The sequence below is a fragment of the Equus przewalskii genome, chromosome 2, assembly GCF_037783145.1.
Source record: "Equus przewalskii isolate Varuska chromosome 2, EquPr2, whole genome shotgun sequence".
Lineage (NCBI taxonomy): Eukaryota > Metazoa > Chordata > Mammalia > Perissodactyla > Equidae > Equus > Equus przewalskii.
The window spans coordinates 22,788,645-22,809,621 of record NC_091832.1 but is presented as its reverse complement, the minus strand read 5'-3'; the positions used below and the strand labels follow the sequence as shown (position 1 = coordinate 22,809,621).

At 51.5% G+C, this 20,977-nt stretch overlaps 1 protein-coding gene across 4 annotated transcripts in view; it reads left to right on the top strand.

Annotated features, from left to right (window-relative positions):
- The window catches only part of C2H1orf94 (chromosome 2 C1orf94 homolog), a 36,716-nt gene that overhangs the window by 7,602 nt on the left and 8,137 nt on the right, over positions 1–20,977 (top strand). The window contains exons 2-6 of one of the 4 annotated variants that reach the window (XM_070595024.1): positions 9,688–10,376; positions 11,931–12,056; positions 13,284–13,544; positions 14,643–14,818; positions 19,933–20,010. In XM_070595024.1, the coding sequence (XP_070451125.1) occupies positions 9,688–10,376; positions 11,931–12,056; positions 13,284–13,544; positions 14,643–14,818; positions 19,933–20,010 (1,330 nt within the window). The remainder of the gene's footprint in view (positions 1–9,687; positions 10,377–11,930; positions 12,057–13,283; positions 13,545–14,642; positions 14,819–19,932; positions 20,011–20,977) is intronic. The other 3 variants (XM_008536260.2, XM_070595029.1, XM_070595042.1) reach the window with 3 other exon arrangements.

The window sequence follows — 20,977 nt, the reverse complement described above, 5'->3', positions numbered from 1 at the left end:
CCCTGCCTACATCTCTAGATGTACATCTTGCTGCTCTTCTCCAGCAGGTGCACATCTCCTTGCCCTTGCTCAGGTTATGACACTACCAGCAATGCCTTTCTTCCATATCTTTGCCTGTTGAAATCCTACCCGTCTGCAAAGACCTAGATAAGTCTGTCATCCTTGAAATTTTTCACTGCTCATCCCATTCAACACTTTTTCTTCCTCCCTCTTCCATGTTCTTCTTTTTAATTTTAATGAACCATTATATCTCCTCGCTTTCCTAAGAGTTTAAAGGTGGCTCAGATAACAACGAAACAAGTGGATCTGAATCCCAACACGCTTCCTAGCTGTAACCACTTTCTGTGCCCCATTTTCCCCTTCTGGAAAATGGAAAAGATGATAGTGACCACCTTCAAGGATTACGTTGGAGGTTAATGAAAGAATGTATGCAAAGTCACACAGCACCTGGCACAAGACAAGGACTCCGGGTTCGTCATCATCACCATGGTTATTGTCATTATCAAGGATGAAATAACAAGGGTGAAGTAATCAGCAATGGTATGGGGAGGCTTATAGACCAGAAAACCTAAGCTAAAGGGAGCTACTCAACTGAGGCCAGCATTTTGCTTTGAGATTTTTGGCAGCCTAGGACAAAAAGTGGGAACATAACAGTTGGTTTCTATAGCTCATATTATCTAATAAAGGAAAACAAGAGAGCTCATTAGGAGAGACAAACGCTTCCCCAGCTCTGAGGACCAGAGGTAGGGATCTTTCCATGAAGGTGATGGGATGGAAGAGTTGGTTTAGACCCAGCTCTTGTGTGTACTCGGCCGGAAAGGAGGACACAACGTCCCAGTTGGATCCTTCGGTGCACTTCTGGCGTGAGCTTTCTGATGAGGCAGTCACCTGGCATGGGCTGTACAATTCCTTGTGGCAACAATCCCTCCTCCCCCACTTGACCATGGCTCCTTAAGGGCAAGGGCTATGTCTTACTCATCTCTGTCTCCCCAGTGCCCAGCTGAGTTCCTGGCACCCGGTGGCTCTGCAGTGTGTATGAATGAATGAGGAAGTGAATGATGGATGAACCATAAAAATGTCACTGCAAGGAGGTGAGGCCAGAGGTGGCCAGGAGCCAAGCAATGGGTCACAATCATCAGAGGAAGCATTGAGTGACATAGGGACAGAATATCAAGCCAAGACATTGCAGGGTTTTTTTCCTCCTGCCTTAAGCGTTAGAGAAGGGAACTAATATTTTCTTGAGCACCTAATATACGCCAGGCTCTATATTTTAATTTTCTGTTTATCTCATTGTCTTAGCAGCCCTTCCCAGTAGACAGTCAATATTACTCGCATCTTACAGCTGAGGAAGCCGAGGCTCAGAGACGTTAGGCAACTTACTCAGAGTCACCCAGCTTGGAAGAGGCGGAGCAGGGATGGGAACCCAGTGGGGCTTCAAGGCTGGAGCTCTTTCCCAGACACCAGGAGCCCTTCAGAATAGCCCTCCCATGTCTGCTTAGCACTGGGAGCCATGAGAGGTGAAGGGAAGATGAATCATGATTAACGTCCCACATCCCATGTCCCCCTTTTTAATTTAATTTTATGATTTCGGGAGTGGTGTCGCACGCGGGTTGCAGGAGCCTGCAGAGATGGGCCACCAGTGGTTTGCTTTAATCCTCTTTTTAATATCTTTGTTGCAACGTTCTTTCCCATCCAGTTCCCAAGTCACACTAAAAAAATACCTCTTCCTTAGGGTAAGCCTGCTCTTATTAAACAGATTTAAATGAAAAGTTTTAAAGATAATTTGAACAATAAGAATCACTCTGTAGCTCCCAGCCGAAGCGCCTTTATTGCTGTATTTATTCCCCAGTATTTCCTGTCTCATTCCCCAGCTCACTGAATCCCTCATCCCCCAACCCTTCCCAACTCTGGCCTGCTTCCTGTTTACTCTGCATCTCTTTTCCCTGAAGGGGATGCGGGGGGAACGGGGTGGGGGGGGGGCGGTGTCTCACCTCCACAGTGCCCATCTATCCTCTAAGGCTGTCCCACCTGTGCTGAGGAACAGGTAGGGAGGACCTGGAAAGTGTCCGGAGGCGAATTCGCACCTGCCTGGGGGTCTCCAAGTGCCTCTCTTGCATCTGAGCCGTGGGGGGAGTGGGGGCAGAGGGTGGAGCAGGGCTACCTGCTCAGAATGCAGGTACCGGGGCCCCTTCCCGACCAAGGGAACTGCCATGTCCCCAGGAGTGCCCAGGAAGCTGCATTTGAAACGAGCACTGCTGGTGGCTTCTGTGCATATACATAGAAAGTTCTCTGATACTTTGGGGGTCAAAGATGGTGGGACCTCAGGCTTAAAAGGGGCACCGCTTTGAGAAGGAGGTGTTTCAAAGAAAAGCATGGAAGGAAGGAGACTGACCTGTATGGAGTTCCAAGTGTGTGAGAGGGACATTGTAAAAAATGAACTTGACCTTACGTAAAGGCCTTTGCTGAGACAAGAGACGAACACGACGTCCAGGTGTCAGTTGGGTGGCTGAGAGATTTCAGTGTTACCTCCTTTAACCCCGGGGGTATCACCATCCCCAGTGCAGATGACGAAACCGAGGTTTCGGCCCCGACTTCCTTGACTTTCTACCCCAGCCAGCCCGGTCCTGGGCTGTGAAGGGTCAGCGGGGCTCCACGCCTGCCCCTGGCTCTGCGCCCACACCATGCGGTCTCTCAGCCGGAGCTGCTAACATTTGCATAGCGCCTGTTACAGTTTACCAAGTGCTTTCACATCCATCATCTCACTTAATCCTCACGCAGCCTGGAGAGGCAGGTCGGGGGGGGGGAGGCCAGAGCTTTATGAAGGCCCTCTGCCCAACCCCTGCCCCCACCAGAGAGGTCCCAGCAGACAGAGCTCCGTGGGTTTCCAGGAACCTTTGGGACACAGGTGTACAGGCCCTGGGATGGCAACTGAATCTGCAACTTCTCTCAACTGCCTTTTGCTGCCTCACCCTCCTAGTTCCTGGCTGGCTCCCTGGCCTCTGGCCCTCCTGCCACTGAGGCTCAGAGAAGGGAAGGGAATTGAGAAAGGTCACCCCATCAGACAGGACAGAGCTGGGGTTTGAAGACACATCTCCTGACGGCACAGCCCCTGCCCTTTCTCCTGCTTCTACTGTTTTGGGGGAGAGCAGGGCAGTGGCTGGGAGTAAAGGCTTGGAGCCACGTGGACTTGGGATCCAGTGCTGCTCCAACACTTACTCTCTTGGGTTCTGACTCCTGCCTCTATGTCTAACCTAACCTCATGCAAGCCCCACCCATTAATGAGCCCCACCCACTTGGTCATCAGTCTTACCAATGCACCAAGCTCTTCCCCACCTCATGACCCTTGCACATGCCGTCCACCTGTGTCTGGAAAGTTCTTCTTTGCATTCTTTGCCAGGCTAAATGCTTAATATCTTTTAGGCCTCTCTTAAATGACACTTTCTCAAAGATGCCTTTCTTGCTTTCCTAGTTCAGGGACCTACCCCCCTCGTATTCTCACACGCAGCTTTTCACTTTGGTTTTCAAAGCAGTATAGCCTAGCACCTAAGAGAGCAGTGAACAAGATCACCTCAGTTCACCCCCTCTGTCCTTTCTTAATTCTGTGACTTGGGGAAAATTACTTAACTTCTCTGTTCCCAGCCTTCTTCATTTTTAAAACTGGGATCATTGTATCTTTCTGTGTCAGTTAGCTTTTGATATATAACAAACCACCCCAAAGCTTAGTGGCTCAAAACAACAAGGGTTTACTTAGCTCTCCTTTCGATGGTTGAGCAATCTGGGCAGGGTTCAGCAGGGCAGTCCTTCTGGTGGGAGCTGGGCTTGACTGAACATGGCTTGTGCTCATCCACACACCCGGAGTCAGCTGAGCCTGGCCAACTGTTGGCCAAAGGCCTTGGGGTTTTCCTCCTGGGATGTGTCATCCTCCATCGGGTTTTCCTGGGCTCGTTCACGTGGAGGTTGCTGAGTCCCAAGAGAAATGAGAGGTTGTGCCCTAATGCCCAAGGACTTTCCGGGTCTCTGCTTATTACTGAATCCAGAGGGGCAGAAACCACCAAAGGGCCATGACAGTAATGCGTCTTCCATCCCACTTCACTGGGGCTGCGGCGAGGATTAAAATGAGAGCTTTGCACAGAAAGTGCTTAGCACAGCGCCTGGCTGGTTGGTTAGCACTCCATAAGTGCTCATCCTTCTTCTTTGTGACCTAGGACTTAGGCATAGTACACAGCTTGCTTAAGATCTGGCCTCCATTAAGCCCTGGGGATTTGAATCCAGTTTCTGCCACTTTCTGAGGACTGAGCTCCTAGGCACTGCGCTCTGCTGCTCCAGCCACGCAGACGTGTCGAGAAGTCAGTGTCTGCCACAGGCCTGAGGTCAGTCTGCGGATCGACCGCCATCCAGGCCCAGGTCTGCGCAGAACCTCTAGCCCTTGCTCACTCTTCCATCAGTCACGTTGCCTCGGCGCCGGGCCCGGGTACCATGTTTGTCGTTGATCTGAAATGCCATAGTGGGAAGAAAATATTTGTTTTGGTGTCCTCTTCCAGGACTAACAATTTTCTGCTTGCATTTTTCTGTTGTTTGGCTCAGATGAATAGCAGTTTTCATCTTTGCTCCGTGTTATCATGTACACAGAACTGCTGTCGGGGAGCTCACAGCATGCTTGCTTAGTCATTATTCTGAGAAGGGGTGCCAACAAGGCAGTAGCCTTTATTTTTATACGGCTCTGTACACTGCAAATGCAGAGATAACGCTCAGCGCCGTGTACAGACCCGCCATCAGACACCTATCGATGCTGGAGGTGGGCAAAGCAGAGGTGCTGGGCACCAATTCTGACTTGCTTCCTTTGTCAGAGCCCGGGAGCTGGATTAACCTCCCCGAGTGATTCACCGTGACAGAGTCTGTGGCAGATTTTATGGTTTTTACCAACTCAAAGGAGAAAGCAAATAGCACGGGAGAGGTGCCAGCATCGGCATAGCTTCTTAGGAAGAGAGACAAAAGGATAGATTCCAGGAAATGCAGGCGGACAGGCTTGACATTGAACCCAACGAAGTTGTGGGGAGAATGGAAAATCTTTCTGTGAGCCCCAAAGTGTTTGCTAAGAGTTGGGCGGGTTCTGTGTGGGATCTGCCAGGGGACTGCCTTGCAGAGGTTGGCGGTTCTTAGGATCGGGTCAAGCAGGGTGGTTAACGTCATCTGATCACCCACAGGGATGCCAGGCCAGAGGTGGGACTTGAGATGGGAGGCTGGAAAATGGAATCAAAGCCAGAAAGGTTGTAACCAGTACAAGGAATGGGGAAATCTTTGGCAACAGAGCTCTTGAATTCAAAAGCTCCAGGAAATGGACAAGAGTAAGGACAATGTCCTGAGCTGGTTCATTCATTTATTCAGCAAATGCTTACTGAGATGGAGTTACGTGCCAAGCACTGCTCTGGGCCCTGAGGGCTCTGTGGTGAGCAAGATACCATCCTTGCCCTCAGGGAAGATATGCTGTTGTAAGGAGTAAAGACATAATAAGATGCTGTGATGGTGATCAGTACTAGGAAGAAAATGAACAGCTGATGGAGCAGAGAGTGCCTAGTAAGGCTGGAGGTGAGAGGTTCAGGGGGAAGGACATTTAAAAATGGGCAGGAAAGGCTAGTTTGAAAGTATGAAAGATGACCTGAGGCCTGAATGAGAAGGAGCCAGTCAAGGGCTGATCTATCCTTCCATAGGAAGTGCAAAGGTCCTGGGGCTGGAATGAACTTGGCTTGTCAAAGAATATTTATAAGGTCAGAGTGGCTGGAAGACGGGGGGTCAAAGCAGGAGGGGGCCATGGGGCCACTTCGTGTGCTGCCTTGGGGGTCAGAAAGGAGTTTGGATTTTAGCCTGTGTGTAAATGAGAATCCGCCAAGAGAGTGTTAGTGGGAGGATGGTTTGATCTGAGTTCTAAGACTGTCCTGGCTCTGCAGGTGTGCAGTTTTCTAGAACAAATAACAACAAATGAATCTTGCTTTCTTGGGAGTGGAGGGGACAGGTAGGGAGACCCTGGATCAGGGACTTGTAACTGTGAGCTGCATCTTGGCTGCACCAGGTGTTTGAGAGAGGCTGTCTTAGAGAAGTGGAGATGGGACTATAGTGGCTGGATTGCTTTATTCTCCCAAAGTGTTGATCCAGGATTACTGTCAGGCTGGGGGGAGGGTCTCTGACAGTGTCCCCAAGGCTCAGGCCTGGACTCTCGAGTTTAACACTTTTATCAATAAATTGGCGGGAGACCCAGAAGACATGCTCATCAGACATGCAGCTGGCACGCAGCTGTCAGGGACAACTAATGCCATGGATGACAGGCTCCGGATTCATCGTGATGATCCTCCGCAGGCCGGAGTGATGAGATGAGCTCAGCAATATCCCCGCTTGTATTCAGATTGGGAAGCACAGCCCAGCCACGGAGCAGGGGGACCTCGCTGGGTAACTTTCCCTGGAAAGGAAGTGGGGGGCTGAGGGGGGATGTGGTAAAGGCAGCCCGACCCATCCGCACCGCACCCCCACGCCAGCCTCTCCACTTTCTTGGTGACAAGGTCCTTAGCCTCTTTCAGGCTCGCTTTTCCCATCTGTAAAGTAGGAATGATACTGTCTACTGCCCAGGGGTGTGGAGAGGGTTAAACATGAGCATATGTGTGGATGCCTGGCTTCCTGTCTGGCCTATAGTGGATTCACGGCAGATGCAAGGGAAACAGGAGTTTGTAGGGGCTGTTCCAGGGAAACCAGGATGCTCTGGGCAGCTTTTCAAGGGCACGTGGAGAACCCACCGCCAGAGTGGGTCCTTCTGGGAACGCCAGCTTCCTAAGAGGCCCATTGACCCTGCGATGTGTCCAGAGGAGAGTGACCAGGGAGCATGAACAGGGGTTCTTCCTCAGCTTCCGCCTGGCTCCGGGCTGGGGGAGGGGTGGGAGCACCCTCTCAGGTGCTGAGAAGGGACCACCTGTGGGGCCTTTTGCGGTACCAAACCCTCCAGGGCCCTGTGGGTCTTTTAGAAGCTGCTTTGACTTCTCCTTGGGACCGGTACTTTAAAGGATTCAGTGGTGAGACTTTCGTGTATGCATGTATTGTGTAACATTTTTATTAAAAAGAAAATAGCAGAAACAGAAACCAAACATGAAAGTACAGCGAATCGCGTGTGATGGCCTCATGTACCATCAGCCAGCTTTTAGCGATGATCAACATATTACCCCCCACTTCTCCCTCCTGCTGCTGGATTAAGTTGAAAGCAAATCCCAGACATAAAGTTATCTGTAAATACTTTAATATGTATCTCCAAGAGATAAGGACTCTTTTTTTGTTGTTTAAGTATAACCACAATACCATTATCACAAGTTTTAAGAATTAACATAATTGTAGTAAGTCTTTCTAATTCAGAAAATCTCTTGGTCTATAGCTTACTTTGTGAGTTTTTTTGGGAGGAGGAGATGTAAAAATTGGTCCTTCACATGTCTGGTTTCTGTGACTCGAGACTCACCCGTTCCCTTTGAGGAGGATGGTGAAGAGGGACCTACGGCTTGGGACCATGGATTGGCAGCCTCTTTATTCTGGTTGTTCCCACGGGCACAGTGGTGAGAGTGGGGCCTATTTATAGACTAAGTGTAGACATGGGAAGGAGGTAAGGAAGTGAACAGAAGAAAGGGCAGGGAAGAAGGAGAGAAGAGACAGAAGGGATGGAAGAGGAAAGCGAGAGTAGAAGCTGGCCTCGCCTCACATGCAGGCTTGCTGGTCCTTGCAGCCTTGCACTGGAGCTGATGCTCACAGCCAGCGCGTGCTGAGCGCTTCCTGCATGCGGGCATCATGGGGAGCTCACCCACAGCTTACCTCCGCAAGTTCTCACACCACCCACAGAGTGGGTGCTGTTAGGGTCATAGCTATGTTAAAAGGGAGGTCCCTGAGGTTCCAGAGTTGGATGTGAAATAAGCAGTGGTGCCCGATTCTGACCCAGGTCCGTTTGGCTGGAGTCTGCTTTTTCCTGCTTCCGAGCCTGCAAGGCTACATGTGGGGCTGGCGTTCAGGAGGCACAGCTGTCTCTGTTGTTAGGATAATGACACGCTCCCATATCCTCAGCTCTTCCCCATGCTCCCCAAGGGCCCTGGCCACCCAGCTCCCTTTCCAGGACCTCCTGGGCCTCATCAGGACCCAGCAACTAAGGGGTTAACGCCCAGCACAGCAGGAAGCCTCCGGGACTGTAGCCTCTGCCTATTCTGATTGGTTGTCAAAGGGACTGACTGTTCCCTGGTTCTGTGTGGTGACCTGTGCATCATTATGCATCTGCACTTGTGTGTGCATCAAACACGTATGTGTGTGTGTGCATGTTTCTCCGTGTGCACATGTGAGTGTGCACGTGCTCATAGACAAAGAGCATCACCAGGAAGGCATGTCCTTGCTGGGAGCATTCCCTAGTCACTGTTTGCCAGACCCACTGGGCCATCGGAGTGGCTTGTCGGAACAGGAGCGTGTACCAGGCTGCCCCAACGGCAAATCTCTGCTTGTGGGGTGCTTTAATTTTTTCCTCTGACTCTTCTTCATCATCTTCATCACCTTCTCCTGGGGCAGAGCACTGAGCAGTTTCCAGAATGCTCTGTGTAGACCTCCTCATCTGAGCTTCACAGGAGCCCATTGAGTAGAAGTAGCAGAAGTTTCTATAGCTGTGTAGCCATGGTCTTTCTGGAGTGCCAGGGAGAAAGATACTCACTTGCCAAGGATACTGGTAAGGCAAGCTAGGCCAGCAGGATTACCATCCCCTCCCACATCTGGAAAGAGCCAGCAACCAGGAGCATAGAGTCCACGGGCCCATCAGGCTGGCGCTGGCCATCAAGGGTCCAGAAGGGGAGGTGCAGAGAGAGGCCAGTGTTTAGATGCAAGGAGATGTTTGCAAATTGATGCAGGGACCAACCAACTGCTGCTGCTCCCAGGAAGTGGGGCTCAGTCCAGAGGTTATGATCTGGTCAGATGACCATGCCAGCCAGGGTAGGCATGGGTATCCACAGGGCCACAGTGTGGAATCCAGGATCCAGGGGCCCAGCCAGGCTGACACGGGGGTAGACATACTAGCTGACACTTGTGTCATCCTTACTCTGTACCAGACACTATGTGAAGCGTTTTGCACATCTGTGATGTTCCTGTTAACCAGATGAGGAGACAGGGGTACCGAGATGCTGAGCAACAGGCCCAGGGTCACAGAGCTGGGAAGTGACGGAGCCAAGACATGAGCTCCTGCTGTCCCCTCCGCAATCCCTTCTCTCGCTCTTCCATTTGCAGTGAGTCTGGGGGCTTCCCAGGGCTCAACCTCAGCCGCCTGGACCCCATGCTCACAGCTGTTGGCTTACTCCCGACCCGTTTGCTGCTGGTCTTCTGTTGTTTCAGATCCTGGGCACTACTGGATAGGGAGGAATGGATTGAAATTAAGGCTCAGCTCACTCAGCCAGACGTAGCATCGGGAGAGGACCCAGGGGTCCTCATTCCTAGAACTGTGCTCTTGGTACAGTGCCCACTGGCGTGGCATAGAAACCTCTTGAGAGTCCACTCCTGGTTCATTCTCTGTCTTGAGAAAGCAATAGATTTCTCTTACCTGGAAACATGTTTCTCCACCCCCTTTCCCTGGGGCCTTCCTGCAGAGCCACGCCTAGGGAGCTGGCATTAAAGCCGTCTGTCTTTCTGACCTGCTTACAGAGCTCTGGAGTTCAGCAGTGGCAAAGACGAGCTCTCCCTGTTGGTGGAGCAGGAGTTCCTGAGCCTGACCAAAGAGCCCCTCATCCTGGTCGCAGACAACTCGGGGGAGCTGGAGGCACCTGGCAGCTCTCCCAAGGGGCCTCGACAGCCGGCTCCCTGCCTTCTCGTGCCTCCTCTGGTGACAGGCAGCAGTGAGTGCCCAGGAGCCTCCGTCATTGCTAATGATGAGCTTCTGGAGCCGAAGGTGGCCGTGTCCGTGATCGGCAGCCGGCAGGACTGCGATTCTGCCATGTCTACGGTCACGGGCATCCTGCGTGCAGCCAAGGTCAAGAGTGCCAAGGGGACAGAAGACAGAGGTCACAGTCTGGGTGCCTCCAACTCAGAGATCAGCAAGCTCCTGGCCCAGTTCCCACTGAAGTCCACCGAAACGTCCAAGACCCCCGACAACAAGATGGTGCTGGAGGAGACCAAGGTCATCAAGGACTTCCTGCAGAACAGCATGTTCAGTGGCCCTGGACCCAAGGAGCCCACAGGGCTGGGCCCATTCCTGCTGCTGCCACCCTCGCCTCCTCCTGCACCCCCCGACAAGCTCCCAGAGCTCCCTGCTCAGAAGAGGCAGCTCCCAGTGTTTGCCAAGATCTGCTCCAAGCCCGAGGCTGACCCCTCCGTGGAGGGGCACCTCCTGATAGGTGAGTGGGACTGGGGGAAGGGATAGCAAGTGGGCCTGCAGGGAGGAGAAACTTATCAGAAAGCCACAAGGGCTGCCGCGGGCACAGGCAGCATCTTTGTGCAGGGTAGGACGAGGTGGCCTCCCTGGTGGGTGCAGCCCCCAGGTGCAGGGTGTTCTTAGTGCCCACAGGGCTCCTCTGCTGGATGCCCATGTATGGGGCACAGCTTGTATAAGCAAATACGGCAGTCCTCATCCCAATGCTTTGAGCAGATAGACAGGCACATTTGATAACTGGCTCGTTTTTTGAATCCACCAGATAACCAGAGTACATTGAAGGAAGCATTTACCCTAGCTGAGTCCAGCTTCACCCTGGACTTGGACTTTTTGCTGGATAGGATAGAAATTTGATTGGTCCCTGGGGTCATCTGGCTTCCGATGGAGGCGCCCGTTCTGACCCTGAGGCCTGGTCCTCTCTCTGGGACAGGGGGCTGAACATGTAAACCCTCCAGGTGCAGTTCAGACTGTTGGCCCTGGGATTTGTTCCCTGGGACTCCAAAACCTCAGAAAAGTGCATTTCCATCCCCTAATTGAGGAGTCCACATCTTTCCCGGGAAATCCAGCCAGCTCCCACTTTTCCCCCACCCACTCCCAGATTCGGCATTTTATGCCTCTTCCGATCCAGCCACTCAGACTGATGGTTCCAAGAAGGCAGACTGATGGCAATGACATTTGCCTACAGTCAGCGGTCCCTACGAATGTAGATCATCCTCCCGTCAACTGAAAGACAAATGCCCCCCAGGCTGTAAGCACAGATGGACAACTGAGAAATGCCTGTATCTGGAGGCCCCAAATCCATCCCCCTAAGAAAATAGGAACGGGGTCATCCTCGAGAATATTCTGTGCTCTGGAGCTTTGTAGGAAGGCCAAGGAACCAGAGCTGTGGACAGCAAGCTGCACTCTGGGTCTTAGGCAGGCCTCTAGGAGCCCAAGGGCTCTTTGGAGGCGAAGGACTGTATACATGAGAGGACTAAGCCCTCTCTGGAGAGAGGGGACTTTCCTCCCACCTCCTCCTCCAGGAAGGGTGCCTGGCTAGCTCTCTGGAGAGGGGCTGCTTGGTTGGAGGCAGTCTTGTCGCACCCACCCTCCCCACCGTCTGTGTGTGTCTGTGTGGACAAGCGTGTGGGCAAAGGGAAGCCAAAGGGAGCATTGCAGGTGTGAGTGCATTTGTTAAAGAAAATGCATGCGTGAGTGTGTCTGAGTGTCTGACCATCTTGTGTGTGTAGTCGTGTATGTGTGAGTGAGTCAAAGGAACGACAGGCAGGATTTTGTGTGTGCTGCGTACACAGAATTTGGAAGAGGGAGCTCTGAGGTCACTGAGTGGCAAGCATCTTTAAGGCAACCGGAGGTGTGGGAGAGATGCAGGTGCGTGGGCTCTGGGGAAAGGCTATTATTAGTGGGTACCATTCCTTCAGTGCACTGGCCGGGGGCTAAACGCGGCAACCAGAGAAACTCTTGGAAGAGACTCTAGGGACATATTTTGCTAAAAATGTCATTTTCTCCTAAATTGGTTCAGGCTGGAGCAGTTATTCCCTTTGCTGGGATGGTTCCAGGAGGACAGGTCCAGTCCTGTCCAGACACAGCCACAGGTCCCCTGAGCTGGGGAGGCAAGAGCTGGTGGGATCAGATCCACTCCCAACAGGTAACACGGGGCACAGATCCTCTGATCTGGCTCCTACCAGAATGTTCCACGGTGCCTGCTATGTGTCCAGCACCATTTTCCATCCCAGCTCTATGGAGACCATGACCTCCAGGCTGAGAATGAGTGAAGGATGCTGGGAGGGCAAGGCCCTCTTCCCTGCTTCAAGGAAGCAATGCCTTAAAAACACACACACACATATGTATATAATTCCTCCCCACAATACTTAATTTTGTTTGAAGGAAGAGCTCCATTGCTAAAAAGGAAATACAGGTGAAAACCATAGCTGTGGAGGGTCCCACGATGGTCCGGGCAGCATCTTCATACTGGGAACGCTGGGTCTATTTGGAGAGATTCCTGAGCCTGGCACCGACTACATCCAGTGACTCACTCTGTCTCTCTGATGCCTTTGCCCACAGTCAGCTGTGCCTGCCAGGCCTCCTCCCCCAAACCGTACCCCTGGATGGAAGGCCTCGCTGAGGGTGCACTTCCTCCTGGAAGCCCTCTGACCCTCTCAGATGGAGGCTGTCTCAGCCCCCCTCTTCTCCCACTGTGTCTCTGTCACCTTACGGTTCCCATCTGCCTTGTCCCAGAGCTATTTCTGGGTTTGTCTCTCTCTTCCTCCTTGTGGTGAGCTCCTGCAGGGCCAAGTCTGGCTCTGACTCATTGCAGTGTCCCCAGCACTCAGGTCAGGGCCTGGCGCTGACAAGTGAGCTGTATCGCCTGTGAGCAATGAAGCAGGAATAGAGTTCGTGATGAGGGAGCAGACCGAGGCTCAGACCGCGTGTTCTGTGGGGATGTGTGTCTCCCCCTGGAAACCAAGTGTTCCCTGAGGGCAAGAACTGTGTCCAAGTCAGCTTTGTATCCTGAGCCTGGCTCTATGGAGGGTTGGAAGGAAGGAAGAGAGGAAAAAAGGAGGGAGAGAGGAAGGGGAAATGTGGGAAGGAAGGAAAAGAGGGAGGGAGGAAGGAAGGAATGAAGGAAGGAAGATAAGACTGGATGGATGCATGCATGCATGTGAGTGTGAGAGGGGAAGACCAGGATGGGCAGTGGGCAGTGGAGGCTTCACGAAGGAGACTGGGGTTGGATTGGGCTGGGAGAGGGACCCTAGAGTGGCCTGAGCATCAGGTATGTCCTATGGAGGACCCATCACTTAGATCACAAGACAGTGTTCTCGCATCTAACAGTTGGCCCTCCAAAACCATTGACTCAGTTTCCCTCTTTCTGTAGAACGTAACTCTGGTGCCAAGGAACCAAGCAAGGGTCAAGAGAGCCTCTTTCTCAGTCAGTGGCCCCAGAGCCAGAAGGACAGCTGTGGTGAGGAGGGTTGCAGTGACCCGGTGAGCTCCACATCCATAGCCCTGCCCGTCAAGAAACCTGCATGGCCGGCCAAGAAGAACCTGCTCTATGAGTTCCTTGGGGCCACCAAGAACCCAAGCCGGCAGCTGAGGCTTCGCAGCAAAGTGGACGTGGATGGGCTGAAGCTGAAACGTAAGCTGACCCTGCCCAGAAGGAGTCTGTAGACGAAAGGATTTCAGAAACCCTCAGGGGCCCTGGGAATGGCTCTGCCATCAAATGACTGTCTCATCCATGGACAGGTCACTGTCTTTCTCTGGGTGTCAGTTTTTAAACCCATAAAAGTTTTCCCCCCATAAAATGGGGGAAATCCATTCTCCTCGTGCCTCTTATTGGGAACACAGTTGCTAGAGAAATGCAGCTGGTTTTCAGGGACCACACGGGCATTGTTATTCCTGGTGGTCAATCTGAATGCAGCCCTAACTCAGTGTACATCACAACCCCTCCAGTCGCCCAAGCCAAATAAAAATCTGTGCTTCAGATTTTTTCTACGCTGGGACTATTCATGTCTCTGCTCTCTCTCCCTTGCCTTCCTATAACTGCTTTCGTCAAACCTCCTTTCCCCCCCCCAAAAAAATGCCAGTAAGGGGAAACTGAGGCCCATCTCTGACTCTATAAGCCTATAGAACATATTGTAGAGAGAGAAACTAGGATTCACATCTTGAAACAGCTCAACCAAATCTTACTCATTAGACTAGTTTGGGGTCATACCATACTGCAATATATAATATTTTAAAATACGTTTTAAAAAATTATTCCAATATAAATACAACCACCTGTGGAAGGTCCTCAGTGTTGCCAAGCACACGTCCTCAGGGGGCTGCTTGAATAATTTGATAAGACTGACTTCCAATATCATAGCAATTGTTTGTATAAAACTGGATTTTTCTAAAGCCCTTGAAAGAACTCGGTTTCATATGTAGGTGAAATACAGCCCTAGCAATCTGGTTGGTTGTATTCTCTTGGTAAACTCCCTCCTTTGCTAGTGAACGATGGAAAGAGAAGCTCCAAGCCAGACCATGCTGGGATTTTCACCGCTTCCAACTTGGCAAGGTGCGAACGAAGGATGTTTCCTTATAGTTGGAAATTCACCCAAAGTTTGAAGAACCCTCCGGGAGCGTAAAAGACCTGAGCTCTGAGAACATTCACCCCGGGGACAGTCATGGTGCCAAAGGCATCCTGGCCTCTCCCTTCCTATTCACTGAAACGCTCTCCCTTTCCTATGACTCACAGTTAACCCACCTGTGACAGTGGCCGACAAGAACAACCTCAAGTACACAGGGAATGTTTTCACTCCACGCTTTGCCACCACCTTGACCTCGGCAACCGCGAACCAGCCACTCTGGCTCAACCTGAACTATCCACCTCCGCCCATGTTCACAAATCACTCCAACTTCCCACAGTATCAGGTGAGCCAGTGGGGCCGGGGCCTGGGCCTGGCTCTCTGCCTGGCCATCCACCCGGGTTCCGGCCACGGAGGAGCTGTGGCTGGCAGGGAGACTAGCAAAGATGCTTCAGACTCATTGGTTAATTTCATTGGGGTCACATCAGATCAACTACTTGGTCACACACACACACACACACACACGCATATGCATGTACAGTTCTAATTTTCCTTCATCTGAATTCCAGTTCACTCTGAGCTGTGTATTCCAGAGCTGCTTTGCGAGTTTTGGCCTGTTAAGTGCTTGGGTTCCCAGAATAGGATGATGGCATAGGCCTTGTTTCCACCCACATCCTGTGACTTCCTTTATAGGATGACGTCCGTCCTGGATTACTCAGGACAGTCCTAGTTCAGATCTTTTGTCCCAGGGTAATTGTTAATAGCACCCCCTTTCACTCTCAGTTGACCTGGTGTGGATGACAAATTAGATGGCCACTTTATTTAAACTACATCCGAGCCATCTTTGCTTGTACCAGTGTAGGGGAGGAAGGCATTTCCTCTACCCTTGGGTTCTTCTGGCTGGGCTACAAATTAAATTGCTATGAGACAGAATAACAGGAGAAAATCAAACAAAGCTTTATAACATGTATACATGGGAGACACTCAAGCAAACTGAGCAACTCGCCAAAATGGCAGGGGCTCTCATCTTAAATACCATCTTCAGCTAAGGACAAAGGAGGATGTTGGGGGTAGTGGTTTGGGGCTTCAAAGGGGAGGAAGGCAATTCACATGGAAATGGAAAAGCAAATGTTTGGTAGATAGAACTTTGATAAGAAGGAGCTTAGCAAGAACCCTCCCAGTCTACTGGATACCCAGAGTTATCTATGGTGAGGGCCCGTCCTGGGGCCAGGCCTTTATTTTAAATCTCTTTTAGGCAGTTAAGAGGAAAGTCAAAGTTTCTTTCAGAGTCTTTTGTTCTTAAAAATAATCAAGGCAAGGCAAAGAGACAGATTTTGGGGTGGCCAATTCTGATCCCCCACACCAGCTAAGGTGACTCGGCATAGAGTCTCAGTCTTGGGCTCATGGCTTAAAGGGAGTTGCTGTCCACACCCAAAGGGATGATGAAACACTTGTAGTAGGGTTGGGAATTTTACTCACAGAACTTATTTACGCAGGGAAAATGTAGTTTCTTTAGTTAGTCTATTTAACTTAATCTCCCTTAAGAGCTGCCACCCACTGGGTAGATGGAAGAAAAAATCAAATAAACGTCCACTCTGGTTTAAAACGTCATCCAATCCAATATCTTAAATAGTTCTGGCTCTCCAGGAAAGATGCCCAGTGTCTGAGATTTCTCAGCTTCCTGCTCCCCTCCCCGCTCCCCTCCAGAACGGCATTGAGGTGGACGAGGAGGACAGGGAGCACACAGCAGCTTGTGGGGCCAGGTCCTTGGGAATCTGCTGCCCTAGCCTGGTCCAGCACAGCCTGGAGAGGGCAAATAGCGAAGGAAGTCCACCCAAAAATCATCTTGGCCTGTCTACGTTCCCTTCCCCTCCCTCCGCCCTTTGGGTCCCTATGTCATTTCCTCCTTTACAACAGAAGGGCAAGGTTTTCAGCTTCGATCTTCTCTACTCCATGTAAGGCCTCCCTGAGCTGATCCCCCAGACTTAGCCCCTGAATCCTTTTTGTTGTTGTTGTTGTTGAGGAAGATTAGCCCTGAGCTAACATCTACTGCCAATCCTCCTCGTTTTTCTGAGGAAGACTGGCCCTGAGCTCACAACTGTGCCCACTTTCCTCCACTTTATATGTGGGACGCCTGCCTCAGCATGGCTTGACAGGCAGTGCATCGTCTGTCCGCACCGGAGAACCCCGGGCTGCCGAAGCAGAACGTGCGTACTTAACCGCTGCGCCAGCGGGCCCAGCCCCTGAATCTAAAACAGGACCTAAAGGAGTTTAGCGAAGTCTCTCTTTTTCTCTCCAAAGTTTTGCTTTCAAGCCATTTTTTTTGTTGTCGTTGTTTTCTAAAGAGAAGTGCCTAAGCTCCCCTCACCAGGGACAGAGCCTCACACGCCACAGCACCTCCGCTGAGGTGAGAGGCTGGACAGAAGTGTGATGGAGGGGGGTCCAGGGGCCTCAGCGACTGTCTGTGATACAGCATCCTTAGCAGCTTCTTCACTGAGATCCCTCTCCTCTTGCCTTTTTGTCTCTGCACCTTCTCTGTTCAGCCATTTATCCACCTACTCACTGATTCATTTACTTACTCATTCATTTCAGTAAGTTTAATGACCTCTGCTTCTCGCTGACGACAGGCCGAGCACTGACGAGGTGAGGGGGTTCCAAATGACTCTGAAGCTCCGAGTCCAGCACAAGTCAGAGCAGATCCGAGACCAGCACCACGTGCACCCCCACCTCTGAAAAAGGAGCAAGTGCATAATTTTATGTAGCCTAGACCGATTCACTCTAAAATGCACTCACGGGGCTCACCCTGTAAAGCCAGTTCACAGTGGCTTGCTTTATAAAGAGGGGCTAATGTCCCTTCGCTATGTGAACTTCTCGCTTGGCTTTTGGGAGTAGGTGAGGTTGGCACATACTTTCTGGGCGTAAAGTTCATTTGTCTTCAGAGATGTCCACGTTAGCATTGCAGGGCTGACTCTGAGGTTTCCCAGGCCTCTGGGCAGAAGTGGGGGAAGGCCCTGGCTGGTAGGGTCCTTTGGGGACAGTTTAGGCCTGAATGGGCCTGAAGTCAGCTGTCGGAACTGACCCTCCTGGGAAGTAGTAAAGGACAGTGTAATTTACCTTCTCCCAGCTTCTCATGATCTCGTAATGCCATCCAGCTTCAAGACGGCACATCAAGTGGCCTCATATGATAAAAAGAAAGTTTTGCAATGGACTGACTTGCGTTTAAAGGAATTCCGCTATGTGGCCTTGGGCATGTTAGCTAAAAGCTCTGAGCCCCGGTGTCCTCACTTGTGAAATGGGCTCATAATAATCGCAGCAGCAGCAGCGTGTACTCGATTTGGTCGTGAGGATAATGGAGATGATGGATGGGAAAGGGCCTTGTAAAATCTAAAGCATGATACAGACATTGGCCTTTATTACTATTCAGCCCCAATCTTCCTGCAAAACAGGGTCAGGGAGCTCCACAGACCTTGAGGAGACAGAGAGGAGAAACGGGGAACAGGCTATCCTAGTCTCTTTTCCTGCTTGGCGTTAGGAATAAAGATGAGGTCCCGAGTCCAGTTTACTCAGAGCTCCCCTGTGGAGGGACACAGAGCCAGGGAAGACCAAATCCCCAGCACCAAGGGGCTTCAGAGGCTCTGGGCTGCTTGGCATAAAGGAACTCTGCTTCCAATTAAGGAGGGAGGGTGGGCTCAAGCAAAGAAGAATGTGATTTTACAGAATTGCAATTCAAATAACGAGAAATGTCCTTAAAGTCATAGAGTGTTGCTCATACTGATGCGCATGGCACCGTCTCCTGAAAATCCACCCCAGGACAGAGCAGGGATGGGCAGCTGTTGGTCTTCCACAGATCCTAAGGGTAGCCTGGCCCAGGCGGGCTGGGAAGCTGGGAGCCTGGGGAAGTTGGCTGTGCGAGCAGAGCTGAATGTTAATAGGGAGGGAGTGAAACGGAGGAGGGACGCTTAGCACCAGGCCTTGGAGCTCACTGTGGGCTGGGAACTGGCACGGCAGCCCCATCCATCTGGCTTCTCTGTCCAGGTTCAGGCCATAGCTGGGTTGCAGTGACCAGGCTGGGGTTATCGTGGTGAGTGGGGCTGCCCCGGGATGCAGGGCTTGGAGCAAAAGGGAGCAGGCGCGCTGGTTTCAGGTGACGGGGGTGTGGAAGTGAGAGGGGCCCGACCACAGTCAAGTGTCAGGTGAATGGGAGCAGAGATCAAGGAGGGGCTCTGAGGGGGTGTGCACTCTTGGGGACCTGGAAGATGGGACCCTAGGAGAGCTGGGAGACTTCCCCCTGACCCCATATCAGGACTTTCGCAGCCTTTGGTGAGGAGCCTATGGGCTCTGAGGAAGTCATCAGGGGCACAGTGTCAACCGTCAACACTGATAATTGGCACAAGCTGAGCCCAGAATGAAGGCAGCATCTCAGGGTGCAGAATCTTCTGGAAAGGCATACTGGTCTGAGGGGTGCTTTGAGCTGTAAGCTGCATCTTAGGAGATAACTCCGGACTGGAGGGGCCATGGGCTGACCCCACCCACAGCAGCAGTTCTGCTGTGTGTGTCTGTGCGCGCGCGCACATGTGCATGTGTGTGTGTGTACCTATGGGCACCCAAGGCCACCCCGGCCAGAGTTGTGAATAAAGTTTCTACTTCCCACTTGGCTGAGCTGCCAGAGAACCTCTTCAAGTGCGAAAGGGAGGACAGTGAGAGATGCTAAAAAAAAGTAACATTTACAGAATCCTTACTAAGTGCCCGGCACTGTTGAAGCCCTTTAGATGCATTAACTCCTTTATCTTCACACCAGGCCTCATCGTAGGTGCTGACACAGACATACGCCTGGGCAAATAGACACACAGCAGCAGAGACCCAAACTAATACACCTGCGTTCGCAGATGCACATTGTACACGGAAACACACAGCTGCAGGCACCAATGGAAGCACACGTGCAAATATCCTTAAATCAACATGGATGCAAACTAATGCACACACACACGCGCAGATGTACATGGCCGCTTCCTGTCATGGGGCAGGAATGGGGTTTGGGAAAAGGCACTTAGAAAAGGGATGTAGGCAACAGCAAAGATCATTTGGCTACCTGCACAGGCTTTGCAGGCTTGAACGCACATAATTTTACAGACAAGGGAAAAGAGGCTCAGAGAGGAGAAGCGACTTGCCCAAGGTCACACAGCTGCTAAGGGGCAAATCTGGGATTCAAGAGGCAGTCAGGCTCCTGAAGCTCTTAAATACTCACCAAAAAGGCTGTGAATCCTGCTAACCAGGGGCTTCCTGTGTAATGTGAGCTGTGCCTGCTCAGCCTGATTCTAGCTGGACCAGGCAGTTGGTGGGTCTGGCCAGCAGTGTGGTGGGGACCCAGGCATGCGAGCTGGAAGCTCAGTTGAGTGGCTGCTGCTCTCTGGCTGGGAGTCCCTTGCCTGGTGGCCCTGAGCCTCTGCCTTCTCTCCCCAGGGCCTGTACCCACAGCAGGCAGCCAGGATGCCCTTTCAGCAGGCCCAGCACCCCCCGCTGGGGTGTTACTCTCGACAGGTGAGTAGAGGGCCACTCCACCCTGTCCCAGCCCCACGATGGCCTTCGGGTCAGAAGGACACCTGCTCCCTTCTCCTTGTCTGTCCAGTCACCAGCCATATTTTCTGGCCCTCCCCTGGCTGCAGAGTACAGAGACAAATGCCAGCAGGTGTGTGGAAACACACCCCAGGGTCCCCATATGACAATCACAGCTGCACTCCAGAGCCCTCGCTGCGAGCCAGGCCTTCCCTAAAGACCTGACCGGCAGTAACCAAGTTCACCTTCACCACCACCCTGTGAAGTAGCTTAGAGAGGAAGAAACCGAGGCACAGAGAGATTAAGTAACTTGCCCAAGGTCATAAAGTGAACATATAAGTTAGCTTTTGCACTGACAACAAAGAACCTCAATGTCTCAGAGTCTTTCAACAATAAATATTTATTTTTCACTCACGGGTCTACGGGTTGGCGGAGCTGGGCTGTGACTGGGTTCGAGCTGGTTCCATGTGTACCCACCTCCCATTGGCCAAAGCAAGTCACATGGCTTTGCCCATCATCAGTAGGGCTGGGGATTCACGTTTCTCCCATGTCATTCTGCCAGTTAAAATACAGGACACCCAGTGACATTGAAATTTTAGATAAATGATGAATAAATTTTTGGTATAAGTATGTCCCAAATATGGCATGGGACAGACTTATGCTAAAAAATTATTTGCTGTTTATCTTTTATCTGAAATTCAAACTTAACTGGGCATCCTGTATTTTTCTTCACTGACTCTGGTACCCCTGCTCCCATGGATAGGGTGGCGGTGAGTATCTACTTGACAGTAACACAGTGGTCAAACACAAGGGTTTGACCTTGGGCAGCCTGGCTTCCGGGTCCGTGCTCCCAATCGCCATTGTTCACTGCCTCTTGTACATAGATACACAAAAACACAATATCAGAATAAAGCAGCAGAGACACAGGAAGGCAGCAGAGCAAACACACACA